At 39.1% G+C, this 19966-nt stretch overlaps 1 protein-coding gene across 13 annotated transcripts in view; it reads left to right on the top strand.

Annotated features, from left to right (window-relative positions):
• The window catches only part of ALK (ALK receptor tyrosine kinase), a 332192-nt gene that overhangs the window by 273677 nt on the left and 38549 nt on the right, over window positions 1–19966 (top strand). For all 13 annotated transcript variants that reach the window (XM_090134723.1, XM_090134727.1, XM_090134725.1 and 10 more), the window contains 3 exons: window positions 3913–4082; window positions 13502–13596; window positions 14958–15101. In XM_090134723.1, coding sequence (XP_089990849.1) covers window positions 3913–4082; window positions 13502–13596; window positions 14958–15101 — 409 coding nt within the window. The remainder of the gene's footprint in view (window positions 1–3912; window positions 4083–13501; window positions 13597–14957; window positions 15102–19966) is intronic.

The following is a 19966-nucleotide window of genomic DNA, read 5'->3' as shown; positions in this document are numbered from 1 at the left end:
ATACAGAAAGAGGTACCAAACTGAGCCAGACTTTTTTTTTTAACCTGAAATTACTTTTTGAATTTAAACCCGATCTCTCTAGAAGATGAACATAATATGTTGATGTAAAACAGCGTAGTTGAAGTTTGCCCTCTCATTTGGGTTATGAAAGATGGTTTCATGCTCTGTGGTTATTAACTCAGTTTTCTTTCCTATGCAAAAGCGTTGTATTTTTACAGCGTGTAAATCAATAATTGAAATAATTCCTTGAGCACATTCTGAGCCCCATGCTGGCAGCAGCAAGGCATGTCTCTTTTTCTCCTCTGTTCTTTGAGTTTTAAACAACTTAGAAGTGTACATGTTAATAACACTGATTCACAACATTTATGAGCATGAAGAAATGCAACATAGATATGCCTCTAGCGCATCCTTTCATGTGCTTTATTTTGCAAAATGTTGTTAGCATCCTTTTTATTTTAAGTGCTGGTTTTAATATTTGTGATGTTCATATGCTGTTTCTGTTCTTACCAAAACTGATTCTTCTCTTGACACCTTGCTGTTGTGTCACTGAATGATGTATGAGATCTGAAATTTCTCAGAGGCCCAAAGTTTACCCAGGAGGGTATTTTACTTCTTTTGCATATACGGAAATAAGATGCAAGTTTTGCTTAGTTCTCAGATAGTTTTGGAGCTGTGTACGTGGTACCCTTATTGTTTCTCTTCACCTCTAAACCTGCCAAGCCCCGTTGATTTTGATGAAGACTAGTGGTCTTTCATGGATGAATAGTCTCCTGTTCTTCAGCTCAGATATTCCACAAACTCATAGGCTAAGAAGATTCTTACGAAAGCATCTTTACAGGTATTGTTTGCAGTACAGTGCATGTGGACACCTGACCAAAGTTTTGCTTCAACATGCTGTGTCTTAATAGTGGGTTCTCTCTCCCTCTAATTCTGTGCAAATCAGTGTAGGCTGTTTCATTTACAGAGTCAGTGAGTTTCACGTGAACGGCTAATCATCAGTCAAAGTGGGTTCTAAAGCCAGAAAGCAAGGCAGTATTGAGCCAATGTCTACCTGCAGTGCTTAATTAATTTCTAAATGATGTTTCTGACTCTTTTGCTTCTGACTCTTTTGCTGCTGGTTTAACACAGAGTTTGATATGTAACGTTAGGGATATGCCACCAACAGCCCAAATTCAGATTTTTCTAAGCATTGCCCTACGCTATTTACAGGAACTCATAATGTATGTGGCACCACCTGCCATCACTGATGGTGTATTCTGTAGAATGAATGCCAGCCCCATTTGGAAGTCTTTACTATGGCATCCAGCTCATCATCTGCTCTGGTTCACTTCAGCAGGTGTGAAAAGACCTGGACTGCCCTGCTGTGATGCTTAGAAATGATAGAAAATGTGGCCAAAAATGCCCATTTGGACACAGTGACAGTCAATTCACTCGGAGCCAGTTCATTAGAGCCTGCACATTGCACTTTGCCAGCGAGCTGATCTCCCACATCTAATGCCAGCTACATCTTTCCCTCAAACAGCTGACATGTGTGCAAAGGCATCCATTCCAATTCATCAGTTGCTTCAGCTTGTACTCTAGTGTTACATTAATAGCTATCAAAGGCTTGCTCTTTCCTCACTTCTGACAATGTAGATTCTGCCTCTTATTGTCTGGCAGGTCTCCAGAAGAGACAGAGGTCTGAAATCTTGTGTGTATTAAGATGTTCAGGCTTTACCTCCTCAATTTTGAATTGTGAAAATGGCACAGTGAAGTTCTTCCAAGTTATCTGTCTTAGAGATTTCACACAGGGTGTTACAGTACAATTGGCATTAGCGTCCCGAAACTTTTTCACATGAAGCTTGTCAGTTAGAGGATTTGTTTTTCCTGCAGTAGGTTGAATTTGTTGCATGTCCACCATAATCAGCCTCTTCGTTGTCTGGTTTTGGAAGTTTCAAAAAAAAAGTTTAGTCCTATAAACTTACTCAAGAGAAAAGGACCTGGAGTCTCCTTCTCTGGAGCTATTCAAGACTCATCTGGATGCTTTCCCATATAGCCTGCTGTAAGGAACCTGCTTTAGCAGGGGGGTGGATTAGATTGTCCCAGAGCTCCATTCCAGCCCCTACAGTCTGTGATTCTGAGACTTCACCAGATCTGAAAGATCTTCCAGTGGTACTGAAGGGAAAGCAATTTCCACTGTAACTTCAGTCTCACTTTATAGACACTCAAGAATATTAAATGCTCTTTCTTTACCTCGTTCTTTACTATTTTGATTGTCACCTGACACTGATGCCATGTATGAGTAACAGTTAGGAATAGCCATGCAGATGTCCTGAAGTTTGCTGACATCAACCTGCTACACCACAAACTTTTGTCAGCAGTGCTGGTGAACTTGTGTGTATGAATTCAGTCCTTGCCTAGCTGTGTCACAGAGTGACTCCAAACATTCCATGGCCAAGGAGGAAACAGGAAAAAGGGCAGATTACAAACTTCTCACTAAAGTTTAGTCCTGATCATAATGTGACTCCTCTATTAGGGAAATGAGAGAGAGCCCACCATTGAAATTTGCTCCTGATGTACACTTAGCAACAAAATGCCATGCAAACACATCCAATCATGTACACCAGTCCTGACTCCACAAATCATCCTTCCTCATTTCCTTGCACAGCAGGACAAGTGCAGCCTTAGGTTAGCCTCAGTCCACTCTTTGTGTCCCCCTGAGACTTTGCTCTCCCAGACATGAAGTTTTCTCAAAACAGAATTTCTGGTGTTTTGTCACGTAATTGGTTTCTCACTGCTAATATACTCAATGAAAGAGCTCAGGCCAGAGTTTGCAGCTTCTGTTTTATGCTAAGAAATGGATATAAATATTTTATTCCATCAAAACAAGAAAGAAAGTAATAGTATCAGATATTCCTTTGCAAAATATAAATTTAATTCCTAGCTCCCTGACTTAGTTGTTGGTTTTGAAGTGTTAAAATTGAGGGCCATCTTTTAACATGCATTGGCACTGTGCTGAACACCTTGCTGTGTCCAAAAATCCAGCGTTAATGTAGCTTTAATAAACTTATTTCTTCAACATTCTCACCTCCTATGGTTATTGAGACCCATGTAATATTTATATCTATTTTATTAACAAAGAGCTAGCTTTTCTTCTTTCCAAGAAGATCAGGCAGCTGTATTCATACAAGATTCTGAGACTAGCCTGATAGAGAAGGGTTTCTTTTTCTTTTCAAAGAACGAGGGAGGGAAAATCATAAAATGTGAAATCTACATGAAATAATTTTCTACACATAGGAATAAGTACATAGGAAGGGACTTCATTACATTTAATGTTACAACAAAAAGAAGAAAACACGTTCCCTAAAGTATTTTAATTAATTTAAAAGAAAAAAAAAACAACACCTAATAATTACTGAATCTTAATTAGAAAGTCTGTAGAAGCAAGAAGGTAAGGATTTTTAATTTTTGAAAAGAGTAAGTGAGGAATGAGAATATAATTATTATACTTAATGCTCCCCATGATTGTGCTGCTGCCTGCGTATAAAAAAATGTTGCTGAAAAAGTTTAGTTTTAGCTTGAATCTCATCAGTGGCATCTAAGGGGAGAGAGGTCTTTCTTCTGCAATAATAGATTATTAGCTTGTCCATTTTAAATTACAGACACATATGTAATAGCAAAAACAGATGGTTTTGGACTCAACTTTTAACAAGAAGAAAGGGCAGTAGTGCCAATAATAAATAGGATATACTAAGTCTTAGAGGCTTCCATGTGTCTGGTGAAACTAGAGTTGTCCAAAAGGTTTACAATGGTCATAAGGGAGAGAGAATTGACTTCTTGGTGATAAGAAAACACAGAAATGAAGAGTTAGGAATTTGTTAACTTTTGGATAATGTTTGTTATGTTTAATCTCTTATGTTCTCTTTCTTCTAGCTACGAATGTCATGGCTGATCCGTGGTGTCTTGCTGGGAAATATATCCTTGGTGCTGGTTGAGAACAAGACGGGGAAGGAGCTGAGCAGGACATTCTGGCATTCAGCTAACAGTGAAGGTTTGGGAATATGGCAGTGGTTGATCTTACCTCTCTCAGATATACTGGACAGGTATGAGTCTCTCCCCATCATTCTCTTTCTCATCGATCAGACACTTCACCACTTGCTACTTGGCAATGATGATGGGCAACATCACTCCTGGAAGTAGTTCCCTTAGGGAGAGGAAAGTGCTTTGTCCCCGAGAGGTGCCTTCTGAGAAGGATAATGAAAATAGCTTGAGTGGTTAGCACCCAATTTTAGAACTGAATGGTGGTTTTGGTTCCCCAGTTGGGTCACTGGTTGTGCAAGGTCTAACTTCTGTATCTCCATTTCACTGACTGGAAATAATCATTCTCCTCACACATTTATTTGTGTAGCATATCTCAGTTCTCTTATGATTTGCTAGAGTTGATGTGAGCTTTACAGTTAGTTTTTGTTTTTTTTTTTTCTTCTGGATAACAAAGTCCTTTACTTCTGATGCCTCTAAATCTGAGGATGAAAGACATGGGAGAAGCACCTACTGCCAAATCAGACAAGGATGCTTATGAGCACCTTCGTGTTAGCTGTAGCAGGAGGATCAACATAATAAATGGCTGTGTCAGTTACGACTGTAGTCTGTCTTCAAGCATAAAACGTTTATCTGGTAGCATATGCTTCATCTTGTGGCATATGCTTATTTACAGAGTGTTGTTTTAGCTGCTTCTTACAAGTTAGCTTTAAGGGAATACTCTGTTGCTCCTTGTTTATTTTTGTGTGTAATCTGGCCTATGCTGTTTAGAGAGAAGACACAAACATACTTCACCTCCTGCTGCCCTGCCTTTAGGCAGTATGATGCATCTGCAGGCTGTGTCATGAGCACTGGTGTCCTTTGTCTTTTGGGGAATCTGTGCCCTAGAAATAATGGATTTCATTAAGGATTTGCCTCATAAGAAGTTTGAGCAAACATTGTATGAATATGTCTTTTATCTTGCTGTCTCTGGGGGCTGCATGTAGGCTGGGAATACAACAAGAACACTACCAATGCTTTGGTCTGGAATGTATAATTAATATGTGTGCGTCAAAGATTTTAAAAATATATGCATTAGGCTTGTGCAGTCAGTGCTGAAGCACCATTTGTAAAAAATACCTGGTTGCTTCATTCTCTTCAGTTGTGTTTGCTTTCAAGACTGGCGTATTTTGCCATTATTATTTATGTGATTTGTTTTCTAATGTTGCCATGGGAGTGTTTTGTATCTGAATTATTCTGTACTCTTATACTACTGTTTTCCTTTAAATTCTCTCTCGTTGCACCATCAGACAGAGGATACTTTGATGTTAGGAACCAGGCTAGAAATGCTTCATGTGTAATCGCAGTTCCAACTGATATACAGTGCTGACTATTATTTATAGGGTTATGACACCCTTGCTTCCCTATTACTTTCAGAGAAAGACAGCTGGGTTCACTGAGAGAAGAGCTTCTTGGGTGTTAAGACTTAAGAAGGGAGAACTTTGAAGTTTTGTTGTCCCTTGGAAAGTTTTTAATCCTTACTTATTCACAGAAATTGTGCTGTTTTAAAAACTTTTTAAAGTCTGATTTAGTTGAAGCAGTTCTTCCTGTGAAATGTGGAAATACTGCAGGCATCTTTCAATGTGACTTCATTCAGACTTCATTGTGAAGTCTGCTTCTTAGGAAATCTGGATTGATGCATGCGTTAGGAACTCTATGGAAGTGACACACCAAAGTGGTGCACGGGAGATGGCAGTACTGCATTTATCCTATGTCATTTATATTTGGAGATAAATGACAGATAGTTTTATTGAACTGTAAGAATTACTCAGTTGATGTGAACTCTGTGCTGGGACTGCAGAAAGTTGACTGTTTATGTCTTTTTTTCTAATTCTAATTTTCTAGCTAGTGTCAGTAGCTATGAGGGTCTGCATTAGACAGAAGGAGGCAGGATATTGTAGATATTCCTGCAGGAGGAGCTGAAACTTTGTCATCCCACAGCAGTAAAGCTCTTGAATAGAGCATACTAATGTACCACTTCCACACAAAATTAAAGTGTCATCCATTTTGACTGGGGAGCTGAGTGGAAAGTGTTATTAATAACAAGATAATATGCCCTAAAACTGCTCCAAAGCATGCTTGTTCAAAAACTGCTTAGCCATTATTTCTGTGTTTGGCTTTTCGCCCTTCAAAGAATCGTTATCATAGAATCATGGAATGGCTTGGGTTGGAAGAGACCTTTAAGATTAGGAAGATTTCCAAAACTATTAGACCACTTCTGTCTTTAGAAGCAGACATTTCTTAAATGTTTTATACCCCTCAAGTTCCTGGGGAAAAATTTTATTTTGGCAGATAAGCACAGCTAGAATATTTCAGGTGATTTGGCAGGAACAGAAAGCATGGAGGAGCATCACAAAGAAGCTAAATTGGGACTGAGGGACATTAAATTTCTAGCATTAGCCTGGGGAACTCTGGACACATCCTTAATTTTAAATAAAAGAGAGTACAGTGGGGAGAGGATTGAGGATTGTCCTTCCTGCCATTTGTTCCCCAGGAACACATCCAGTTGAAATTTTACTCTGTAAATTTACTTTGGGAAATTTAAAGGCGCTCAAATCCTGACTTTTTACATCCTCCCTTTTTCTGCGGGGTGTTGGCAAAACAGTCTTTTGAGGATCAGCTCCTGCAGCATGTGTGGGTTAACAGAAATGTAATTCCAAATGCTCAGTATCTTTTGAGCACAGGTGAAGAAGGGAAAGGGCCCGGCTACTACTCCTCCCTGAAGGACAGTTTATCTGCAAATCAGATCATACGCAGAGACTAGAGAAAGCTAGGAAATTGGTCGTTTTTATGCAATGATGTAACACTAAATGTTGGGTTGAGAATAGCGTAGAGAACTACATTGTCAAAGAATTATTTTACTCAGTGGAACAATTCTGCTGCTTTTCCAATGGTAAATGATAAGGCTCCTGAAGGTTGTCCTTTTTCAACGTCATGGAAATGCAAGTAGGCAACACAGCCTTGAAAGCTCTGTGATAGTTAGGGCTTGATTCTTTTACAGTTGTTATAGTTAGTGAACGTGAGCTTAAGTTTTAATAATGGTATCATCATGGGAATGTGACAGCAAGAACAAACAGAAGCCTGATGTAATTGCAGATGAGTGATTTGTATAGCTAACAATTAGACGTGTTGCTCTCTTAACAGTATGGTTAAGGTGTATCTCAGAGAAGAATATCTCTTGTAGATTGAACACTAGCATGTGTAAAGAAGTGCACTTACTGCAGGCTGGTGATTATCACCAGCCCATCTAGCAACTGTATTGCTAGGCAGAGTAAAGGCTAACGAGAATTAGCTCAAATAGACTGATACCTGACTGCAGAAGTAGTGCTTTGATTAAGAAACAATTTCTTGATTACTGCTCCCTTAGTGAAGCTGAAGTAGGCATGTGGAAGGACACACAATGAATGTTCTGTGGGTCTGTCTGCCCTCTGACTGAAGTTGCCTGGAAGTGGATGCTATGTGAGCCTACCCAGTTGGACTGGTCCAACTCTGGCCTCTTCATACATATCTTCTCCCCTACAGCTGTCATTCACATTTCAGAGTAAATTCTGGTAAAAATAGCAAGTATCAATAGCCATCTGTCCAAACAGTCCTCTCTTCAACAAAATTGGAATATAGAGTGTAACAGGTCAGTTGGAAAGGACTTTGAAGATCATTAACTGCCTGGCCATTACAGTGCTAATGAAAAGTTAAAGGATATTATTGAGGACATTATCTAAATGTCTCTTGAACATTGACAGGCATGGGGCATCAAGCAGCTCTCTAGGAAACCCGCTTCAGTATTAGTTAACCCTCACAGTAAAGAAATTTTTCCTTCCGTGCAATCTGAACCTCCTCTGGTACAGCTTTCTGCCATCCCTTTCATTCTATCATTGGTTACCAAAGAGAAGAGATTGGCACCTCCCTCTCCGTTTTCCCTGCTCAGGAAGTTGTAGAGATCAGTGAGGTCACCTCTTAGCCTCCTTTTCTTCAAACGACACAAACCAAATGTTCTAAGCAGGGATAGGCTCTGTGTGCTTTTACCTGGGAAGCACATCCAGAAGGTAAAAAATAATATTCTTCTGCTTCCATTCTACTGACACGGGTTTTAAAATTTTGTTCTTATTGATAACTTTTTCATGAACATGTGCTGAGGAGTTTTACTACATTGGAAGAGAAAAATGTGTTTAAACTGGAAGTCTAGATAAGGATGTGACCTTTCTGAGGATTGAATTAAAAAATAATAATAATAATTGAAAAATAACAGACTTCAGTTACGCTAGAAGGAAATACTCTGCTGCAGCAAGTCAAAATTGGTGTCCAGATGATTATTCTTTCTTTAAACTGCTATCTTTACCCATTCCAATCTTGCTGGCTCACTGGTTTTGTCTGAACTGCAGTGAGGCTCATCAGCTTCTCGTGGTTATATTAAAGCAGGATTCCCTTTTGGTCCTCAGGAATGAGATCTTTTGTTCTGTCTGTCTCCGTCAGTAATTCTCATCTCAATGGCAGCCAAAGCAGCTGGGGAACCTCTGGCTCATTGCTGCAGTATAAAGAAGTCATCTCACAGTCATACCACTCTGCTATATTTTGCCAGCTGTGCCAAAGCACTCTTCTTGTCTGATCATTTCTTCTTGCATTGCTTTCTCATCGTACTCCTTTCAAATCTTATTTCTGCTAAATTTCAGGATGCCAAGTTTCTCACCGAGGAAGAAAAGAAAAGGAAAATTCTTAGCAATATTTTGTTCTCAGAGACACAATTGTCTCATGTTATTCCTGAAGTTTCTTCCCATTCTACCACAAAGAACCAAGGATCCTTCATACAAGCTAGACTCCTTATACATTACCATGTCTGTATTTATTGCTTGTGTGTGTTCTTCACCCAGAATTCTTTATTCTTTCTTCCTCTATGGATCCAATGACTAGTCCCACATTACTTGGTTAAAAACAGAATGAGTCTTTAATATCTGCATCTTTAATAACTGCCCTATTGTTCTATAGCATTAACTAAGTTTGCTGCTGTTCTCTTGAAATAGAGGTATTCTGGTGATGGCTGTTCTGTTCTGAAAATGTGGTTTTTGGTGACAGTGAGTACCTGTGACAGGTTTTGTATGAGTATATATTGTGTGGTTGCTCTTAATAACACCTTTGAAACTTAATCTTTATTAGTGGCTAATTCTGTCTCTGTAACTGAGACTGTAATTGTTAATATGCTTATAGTTCTCCAAATAATCCCATTCCACCCGAATATGTCTTTTATCCCCAATAGTAAGTTCTTTGTGAAATAACAACACATCATTTTTAACAGAGGAGTTAATGGGAACCCGTATGTGATAAGGGTTACTGACCCGAAACGTTTCTCTTCGCTGAGTACCTCGATCTCAAAGCAGGTTCAGCTGTTATTTTAGCTAGGTAGAGAGAGAAATCGGTTCCATCGGAGGCAAAGCAGAACAGGCACACTGTGATTGCATCACTGCTTGGGGGGTTGACTACAGAGGAGATTAACATTCAATCTTGATCAATAATCCCTGTCTATATGACAAGATGAAAAAATAATTATTGCTATGAGACCTTCTAAAATAAGAGCAAATAGATAATAGCTACCTGGAAACCTAACTGGCTGTATGAACCAAAGAGAATATCTAGGTGGAATTCAGAGTTGCTGCTGAAGGGAAGGAGCTGCAGAGAGTTCATACAAAATTTGCTGAGGTTCTCAATATAAGGAGAATGATTTTTCTCCTCTACCAAGCAGAGGATGTAATATACCTGAAATCTAACATTTCTGTGCAGTGAAGACCTAAGTATAGATGTCATAAGCAAAACAATTTGTCCTCATGAAAGCTATGTAGATGTATTTTCATAATTTTGGCTCTTTATTTCCCCAGATTTTTGGAAGGGGGCATGGAGCACAAGGAGAACCTTGTCTTCTGTTAGTAGCAAGGAAAACTTAAGGAACAAAAAGAAGCAACTGAATGAAAACCCCAAATGATATCGTTAGTCTCAAATACTGAACACTCTGAAATAGGATCTAAAGTTTGTGAGAAGTGAGGAAAACTGCAGTACAGAAGGTTCAGTGCTGTCCTGTTTCTGTGTCAATTTTAACTGATTTGGAATGTACTTGGTGTTACCTTTCAAAGAACAGCTCATCTGGATTCTAATTTCATGGGTTGGGCCAAAGAAACAAACCAAATGAAAGTAATTTGCTATGCCTTTGGTGGCATTTCTTAACTGTGATTCTGAAGTATTTCATCAGTAGTCACCCCTGAGTGGTTTTTGAATTTATGTGAAACTTGAATCCTTCAGAAAGCTGAGTTGATGCTCCCCAATGGGAGATTTGAATTAATTTTTCTTGCCCACCTGTTACAACATTTTCCATCTGCCTCAAACAGATTATTAAAAAATTTAAAAAAGACTACATGTTCTGTTTACAGTTAAGCTGATGCTTAGCTTTGCTTTATGTAACTTCCCAATTGTCAGACATCTAAGGAACTTGTTTTTCCTAGCTGTGTTGATCCAAATGGGGCAAAAGAGGAGACAGAAATCAGTCCTCAAGTAGCAATTTTTCTAGCATCAAAGTCATCAAAACGCTTCATAACCGCCATATTTTTACTCTAATGAGGAAATGTAGCTTGCAAGCACAGCTATCTGATCAGGATTTGGATTCCATGTGAGGATGTTTGGAGGAATTTAATAATAATACTTTAATAAAACGGTAACAAAACTGTGAACACTGATTTTGCTGCTTCTTTATAATAGCCTTCATGAATGGCCTTTCATGACCATCCACCACATCCACAAAGTGTGGCAGACCAGCATCTGTGCTCCATGGGTGCTCAACCAAGTACTGGATGCACAGTCAGCGTAGCCCACTTACAGCTTTGTAGAAGTAACAGTGAGTCACAGCCACCTACTGCGTTACACTCAGTCACCACTGTAGCTTGTCTGTCTGGTATTTCAGTATCAGCTTTCAGCAATGCCAAGGGGAGTTGTTTCATTGATTTCAGTAAGCACGGATCAAACAGAAGAAAAAGGAGGGGGCAAGGGAAGGAGATCGTCTGTCGTTTTTTTCCTCCTCACTGATGTGTGACATTTCCATCTTCAGTTTTGATTAAATTTCCCTTAATTAGCCCATTAAGCTAAAACCACCAAAGCTAATGATTGAAGTGTTGGTTAACTGATGATCTTGTTTCAATGGAATTTGAAAGACATCATATTTCTAAATTAATAGTGGCATTAAATTGGAGAAGAGAAAAAGATGAACTATTTGTTGCAGTAATGCTGATCTCAAGGGAAGGCTTGTACTGAATCTGCATTCATGTTAGAAAATTAAAGAAAAGCCATAGATTAGTAGGCAACCAGAGCAACACTGGTGGTCCTGACAGTGTTTGACGTTTGCACAATTCTTCTATTTTGGGAGCTCTTCTATCTTTTTCATCACTGGTGAACTTCAGGAAACCTTTTATGTATTCTGGACTCAGTGTTTCTGCAGTGGAAATTGGCAAGGCTGTCTCTTGAAAAAGAATTAAAAGCAACCTATTACATTTTTTCTTGGGCATGTTAGATGATATTCCACTTCATGACAAAAATATTCTTTTGTATCAAGCCTTCCTGCTTTTAGGAACTGGACATTTGGTAATCTTTGTAAGAACAACCATTCATTGTCTGGATAGACAAGATTAGGATGTGTTTCACATACAGTTCAGTCATTTCTACTACTGGAATGCTAACTTACATGAGAAAGAAAATCAGAACACACTTTGTCCAACAGCTCAATCAAAACAGAAGGGCATACTGTCCCCAAAGTACCTCTGAGCAGAAATGCATCACTTGGGTGTTGTTTTGTGAGGTTAATTCACTGGTGAAGGTGAGGCAGATTTTAAAACTGCTGGAGGCAACAAGTCTAATATGTGAACACTGATAGCCACCAAAACAATGAGAGAAAATGTTTTAGATGAGTAACTATAAGGAATATATGGGATGAGAGTCTGTGTGAAGAAAATTCTTGCTGGTTATTAGATTTTTGCAGTACTGCAGGAAAACAGGATTTGTATAAGCTTTTTAAATAAACAGGAATGCTACTAAGAAAAACCTTTTTTGTTCATCTGTTTGTCATCTAAACTGGAACACCTGCATAATGGCTAAACGGTCATATCCAAAAAATAGAATAGGAGCCATCAGCAAGTTGTCTACATTTAAGAGACCCATAAATGGATTCAAATTCTCCTGGTGTAAAATATTAAGATACAAAAGTGACTGTAGTTTAAAGAACATCTCTTTTTCTCTTGCAGCTTGCATCATGAAGCTTGCTACAGAAGTCTTGATACAACTTCTTGGCTTTGTATCTGACTTCCACGTCATTGTCAGTTGCTTTTATAAATTGATTTCAGGTCTCAAGCACAATGTTATGACTTAATGTTGCAAATGTATATCTGGAGAACATAGTTTCATAGAATGCCTTGAGTTGGAATGGACCTTAAAGTCTATCCAGTTCCAACCCCGTGCCATGGGCAGGCTTGCTAACCACTAAGTCAAACCACATCCAACATGGCCTTGTACACTTCCAAGTAACATGAACTTCTTAAGTTAAAAGAAAACACAAATCTATATGTGCCCTGAAAAAAAAAAAAAATAGAAATGCCATGGTCTGTATACTATCAGGTCTGAAATATTTGGTTGTGGATTATTATTTTTTTTGCTCTACCAGTTGACTGGTAATACCAATGAGGATGAGTTTACAGCAGTCTTTTTTTGTTGTTGTTAACATAGAAATGGCAAAAGTCTATTTACTGCAAAATCTAGATGAGAATGAGGGTGATTTAGGGTACAGCTTCTACTGGTGAAGGGGATGATGAGATCTGCTGTTCCTATGGACTAGCCAGTGTCAGCTCTCTTTTTTTTTTTTTTTTCTTTTTTTTTTTTTTGACTAAATGAGGAGGTTGGTGGCCCTGCATGTGGCAGGAGGGTTGGAGATTCATGATGCCTTAGGTCCTTCCAACCCTGGCCATTCTGTGACTTCTGGGACTGTTGGATATCTTTTGTTTCCTTCAAGGTGGATCAACACCAAATACATAACTTGATTTCAGCCTTTGACTGCTACATTCTTTTTAAAACTATTAAATGACTTCAGGAGTCCCAGCTTGCTTACTTTTCTTAACACTTCCAGGTATAAAATATGAGAATAAAATCAGTTTAATGGTTTGGAATTTCCACTTAAATCCTGAGCCCACCAACCAACAAGTACTGGCACCTCGTGTGCTTCTCAAAGGACATATGTTCACGTACAGCTCCCCTCCTTGGATCATCTTTGCTTGTTTGGGAGTTAGGACTCTTTCTCTATCAATTTAATATTTTTGTATGTGAAAATAAAGCCTTTTTCTTCCATTCTGAAACTGCTTTAATTTTGAATAGCTCTGTTTCATCCCCCTACCAGAGAGATTTTTAATCCCTGTTCTTCCTATCTCTGCAGGTTTTGGTTTCAGATCATTGCTTCATGGGAAAGAGGATCCAATGCTGTTATTGCTTTTGACAACGTCTCCCTTAGTCTGGACTGTTTTTTAACAAGTAAGTTTTCCTTCTGTCTGCAAGTGGTGGTTTGTCTTTTATTTGCCTTGCAGCTGAAATTTGGAGAGGGATGGAAACTGTGGGGAAGGGATTGTGTGTTGCTGCCTTCAAAAGACTTGGAAAGTAGTATGTGTCTGAAATATTTGTGCTCAGATAAAGGAGACTATTCAGACACATATCTTATTAGTGGAACTGACTGGTGAATTGGTTCCAGGTTTGGCAGTAAATGGATAGCAAGACATATGGTGTTGGAGAGTCAGCTGCAGCTCGAATAGTAGCATCACCTATCCAGGCAAACTGATGCAGAATCCAGTCTGTAATTATGGAGTTTGACATGACCTGGTTTGTTGTGTGACAGTTATCAAAATGAATGACAGTTGGACTCTGTCTCAGAAAAGACAGGCAGTCTGTGATTGACACTAACTTTGCAATAACATTCAGCGCAATGAATTAGTTCAATTAGAACAATTTTTTTTGTTGTGTTTTTGTTGTTGTTGTTTGGTTTTCTTTGATTTGGACTGATGTCCATTTAAGTCTGAATCAGAAACTCAGATGCCCACTCTCATACCCTTGGGAAAAGTTTGGATTTAGATTCAGACTTTGTGATTGATCAGCCTCTAAAATAGGTTCAGCCTATACCTCTGCTGCCATTCACCCCATTTAGATTTTTATTGAGCAGTTGTGTCTGGCTTATAACCTCATGCATACTGAGATGCTTAAATTATAAATGTGTTTATCTGACGCTCCATTCTTTGAAACAAAAACTTGCTTGAGGATTGCTGCTCATAACACATGAAACTTCTGACTTGAACAGTAGAACTTGACTGCTTGTTCATCTCCTAGGCTTGAAGCTACAACTTCTGTCATTTTCAGTGGGTTGAAAACCTCTAAGCTACCTCCTCATCCAATAGCAGTCAGAGTATCATTTGCTTCGTGTTAGTTTGCACTGTCTGGGTCTGTGTATATTTCCTTTTATGCAATTGTGCATAGAAAAATGCACCTCAGGTTCTGACATTCTAAAGAGATCTTAAAGTTAGGCTGTAATTGAGAAAGATTGTACATATTTTAACCGGCTAAAAGAAAAACTTTCTAACAGCTGATAAAGATTATTTTGTACTTCTACACTGCGTCTTCATTCACTTGTCTTGTCCATCACCCATTCCTATTTATTTTTAATTTGTCACAGTTTCCTAACAGCAATTGAAAGTCAATCTGCCCATTCCTTTTAATACTGGTATATCCTATGACTACATGCTCTAATTCTCAACAGAAAAGACTCCAGCCCTTAATTTAGTTTGAGCTCTGGATTGCGTGCTGACTCAGCACTGTGATGAATCAGTCTGTGACTTCTTGTTTTCTAGTCAATGGAGAGAAGATATCTCGAAGTACCACTCCAGACTCAAGCAATTTGCTCACCAGTAGAAGAGGCCCGAATAATTTTGGATGGGAACAAAAGCTTCTGGGAAATCTCCAGCTCGGCACTGCCCCCATTTCTGGTCCAGCAGGTAATGGTCAGAACAGAGAATTATTTTCAGACAGCAGATTTCCAACAGGTGCAGGTTTTAGTTAAATGGAGCTAAAGGCAATATGACTTCCCCTTCCCCTCCTTTCCTTCCCTCTCCCTTCCCCTCCCAAAGGCTTTCTTCAGAAGTTTTCCTATGTTTGTTCTAAACAAACAAAAAACCTAACTGTATACAAAGCAATTACCTTTAGCTGTTAAAACTGTAATTTTGATTGCAAATTTGTGAGGAGAAAAAAAAAAAAAACAACGAATTGCAGGACAGATTTATTTGATCTCATGATTTAAAAATAGAAAGGAATCAAAGCAAATGAACTGAGTCCAGAATGTGATAACTTGAACACTCATCTCTAATTAATATAGGCTTGATTTGAAATAACGTAACTACTTCTCTTTTTCAAATGGGGAATGAAGATTACTGAAAAAGTATAGCAAGGGACTTGATCTTAGAAACATCATTTTCAGCTAGTCAGAAATGATAGTCCTGTATACCTGGTTCTCTCCTGTTCCATGGTTCCCATTTCCAGCTGAGCTGTAGTGGCATGATACAAATTGTTACAGGATTTCCCTCCCCCCTCATCACATCACTGTGTCCCAAGGATTTGCCTGTTCCCTCCCTCATGCTTGCCCACACATTCTCAATATCTGTGGTGTATGCATGCATTTATATTTCAGTCTATTGCTTTTACCTCTTCCTTGCCAGTTTTTCTTACTGATTCAATTCAGGTGGTCACAACCAACCTGGGGGTGTACCACAGACCTATCTGGAGAATGGGGGGCTGACCATGGAAATACAGGATAACTACAGGAAAGAAGCATTGGCTACAAGTGCCACCTTTAGCACTGTGTGCAGCTGTTCTTCCTCACACGGGGCTAAAGTTGACAATTACCTGACAATTTGAAATACCACCCTGCTTAAGTTAGAGAACAGAAGTATTGTTGGTACATGCCTGCCTTATGAGTAAGCCCAGGAGTTTGTTCGTGCTGTCTCCTTCTCTCCCATTCCTTTATCTTAAAAAGACTACTTTAAATCTGCACTATTCTACGTTATGTTTCACTTTGCTACCTGCAGTGTACTGTTGAAATACATGCACTTGTGTTAAGTCAGTTCTGATACCAACAGCAGTCTAGCCAGTGTGATCAAAAGCTCCATACAGTCTTGCAAGCCAGATTGAAAAGCTGGACATATTAGCCCCAGCAGAGCAGCTGCTGGTACATGAACCAGCAAGTTCTGGTAAAGTGACCTCCAACAGTGGAAAATCTCTGCAGTGTCTGCCAAGGGTTGCATTAAGTGGAGTTTATTGATATTTTCTGTACTGTGCAAGAAAAACGCAGGAGCAAAGGATTAGGTAGGGAGAATGAGCCTTTGTGAGAGGATACTGGGCTGAGCGGACCTGTGCATTAGGGTTCTTTCATGTTTTCCTAAATGATCTGAACTTACATGCTTGCCTACATAAGTTTGCAAACAATAGTAAACTAGGAGCTGTTAAGGATGGAGAGAGTTTGCTGGTCGGTCACCAAACACAGGAAGTTTAACAAGAGCAAATGACAGGTTCTGCACCTCTGGGATGAGGTAGTCTCTATAGTACTGAATCACCTTTTACCTTTATGTTCCCTGCTCTCAGTAAACAGTGCAGATGCTTGTTTAGTCCCTGGGCTATGCATTTTACCCTGGTTTAATCTTGTTACTTTCTGCATCCTGTAATGCATTTAAGAAACCTCAGGCAGCGTCTGCCAAGGCCATTGCTTTCATGCCCTCATATTTACTATTGTGTGAGTGAAACAACAACATCATCTCCACCCTGAAGTCCTGAAGACTGCATTGACCAATATAAGCTCAGCCAGAAGTAATTACAGCTAATGTGATCTTTGGCTCATATGGTGCTTCACCGGCTGTAATACTTCCTTCTTAAGAAATCATATTGAAACTAAGAAAAAAACTCTGTTTCTATAGCTGAGGAGACAACAGAATAATAAAATGCCTTCCTCAAGTCTATGAGGCAGCTCAGCCTACACAGCTAGGAGTACAATCTGAAAGACAGGCACCGCTTCAGTTACCTGACAATATATCCAAATAAAGTCCATTGCTTTTAAGGGTAAGGGGTTGGATTTGCTCCTTTGTAATTGAGAACAACCTCTTACAGACATTGACTGTGCTAGAATATCCAATTTTGGCAGAAGAAATAAATTGTCATCACAGCCAATGTCACTGCCCCCCCTTTATTCTCAGGCCCCGTTCTGAGTGAATTATTTCAGCCCTGCCATTGCTTGACATGGCTTGGCACATCTCTGTGATCCATACACAGGAAGCCAGCAAAAGGTTTGAAGTATATACAATAGCCACACCATAAAGTATCTTGAAGCTTCTAGAGATCTTTTAGCCACTGTCATTTATAAAGGACAGGCCAATGAATGTGCTGTGTGGAGAATAAGACCCCAAACTGCCACAATAGTGATGTTATTCTCTCAAGTTTCTGGATGATGACCAGGGCTGACACACAGAAAATCCATGTAGATCTGAATTTGCCCAGCCACTTGCAATGCAAGATAGACAGCCACAAGGCTATGCACAGGTTTTCCTTTTCAATTATTTAATTAATGTGTCATTTACTAGAATACCCGCTTCTTGCAGAAAGATTGCAAGTGAAACTTGGTACTGGAAGAAGCCTGCCAAAAACTTGCAAGAAAGGCTGTTTATACCAGAGTATTGAAGCAACCACATTTGTAACTAGAACTTTTGACTGAAATTTCAGATTAAATCCGCACAGAGGTTGTGCAGATGTAAAGCATGCTTACTTCAGCTTAGTTCTTACATTTCTTTGCTATTAGTTTAAGTAAAACTGACAACTGCTCAAACCACAGCATCTCTCTACAGGGAGCTGAACAACCAATTAAAAAGCCAATTTAAATCAAACCAATGCAATTTCCTTTTATAGACAAGACGAGAGTATGGAAAATTCAGGCACAGAGAGATACAGAGAGCACTAATGAGGAATTCTAGGTAAACAAATGACTATCATGAATAAGCAAGGGGAGAAAATAGGATTCTCGGTAGGCAAAGGGAGATAACAAGAAATGGAGCGCTCAAGCTTTAATTAAAGATTTCTGATGCTTCTGAGTAGGCCCTAAATGCCATGAGGATAGCCTCTCTTTTGATGTTTCAGCATCTCATCAGCCTGCTGACAACTTACTTGTGTCAGGGTACATGGTACCAAAGTGGTGGGTTGTAAAATGAATGAAAAAATGCTAAGCTTTTTCCCCTCAAATCTTGCACTGTTTTGTGCCATCCAATCTGCTATTGTGAAACCATGGTTTCCTGCATGGAAGCTGTCACCACGTAGTCTTCTGGACTGGATTACCATTTTCTTCAGCTCCAGTTTCTTCCCCACACACTTGGTGGTTGTAAAGACTTTGGGTTTTTTGCATCAGAGGGTGTCCTGTTGCAAGTGCTTACATAGTTGTTTCTCGGAAGAACTCTGAGTCACATTAGTTAATCAGATGAAGGAGCTGAAAGGAACAGCAAAGCGAGTATTAAGTAGAAGAAAATTACATTTGGTTGCTTTTTGTGCGCAATTATACTAACTGAACTGTTGGCGTAATGCAATAAAGGTATCTGCAGAATTGTATTTTTGTATTAAGCATCAATTAACACAGCGAACAAATGGCTCAGTACCCTCCTCCTCAGCAAAAGGAGCATTCTGAATAGTGATAGAAAACGTTCAGAGATGGATGGGTAGTGGGATCTTAGATGATGTAGGCATGAATTTCTTTATTGCAGTGTTTGCACTTGCTTTCTCTAGAGGATTAAAAACAGCAAAGATACAATACTGAGAACCAACACAGCAAAGTTAAATTGGAATTCCTGCTCTCTAGAGTTAAACAAACCATTAAAATAAACAGATTTTAGGCCTAAAATTTAAAGCTGCCTTTACTCTTTAAAAACAACAGTTTAAACTGTGCAGAAATTGCTATAAATCCAAGGAAAGGTTTTGAAATAATTTTGCTGCCTCCTCCTGCCCTGGTCTCTGTTATCCAACTTGCGTTTTTATTACTCTTTGCAATCCTAAATGAGGAAAAAAAAATCCAAAAAGTTATTAGCATCTCCTACTAAGCAGCCTTTATGGAAATTAATTTTCTTCATGCTGCTTTGTTAGTTACTGCTTCTTGAATGTAGCAAGAAACAAACCGTTCTCATCATTGTTCAAAGCCAGCTCCTTGCCCTGTTGTACTGACACAGATAATTTCCCCAGAGGATGTCCTGGTGGTGTTTCCTTTATCTAGATGGACATATAAGAAAATTCTAAAACAAGAAAAAAGTTATGTGTATTTACTGGAAATGGCACTGAGGTGTGATCTGATATACATTTGTAATTACAGCAGCTCTTGTTGAGCTGAAAAATATGTCCAAGTCTTCCATTGCCTTCATCAATGGCAGGCAAATATCACTGCTCTCCTGTTACAATCACAGAATGGCCTGGGTTGAAAAGGCCAACAATGATCATCTAGTTTCAACCCCCTTCTATGTGCAGGGTCGCCAACCACCAGACCAGGCTGCCCAGAGCCACAGCCTGGCCTTGAGTCAGCTTCTGATTTCCTTTATGGGTCAAATGTTTCAAAGGACTTTGTGAATGCTTTTACAAATAGATAAAGGAAGTGTTCTGCTTGTCCATGGCATTGTGTTCATTCACAGCTGCCTCAGTGAAATGAAGTCACTGAGGGACAATTAACAGAATTAATTGCTTCCATAATTTTAGCCACTGGGGTTTTTGTGCTCCTAAAATGGTAGGCTTTATAACCCTTATTAACTCTTTTTTTATTTTTATTAATTTAGTGGAAGTGAGATAGCCTCTT

This window comes from Phasianus colchicus, chromosome 2 (assembly GCF_987193195.1).
Source record: "Phasianus colchicus chromosome 2, bPhaCol1.hap1.1, whole genome shotgun sequence".
Lineage (NCBI taxonomy): Eukaryota > Metazoa > Chordata > Aves > Galliformes > Phasianidae > Phasianus > Phasianus colchicus.
Note: the sequence above shows the minus strand (reverse complement) of the source record. Positions and strands in the feature narration are given on the sequence as shown.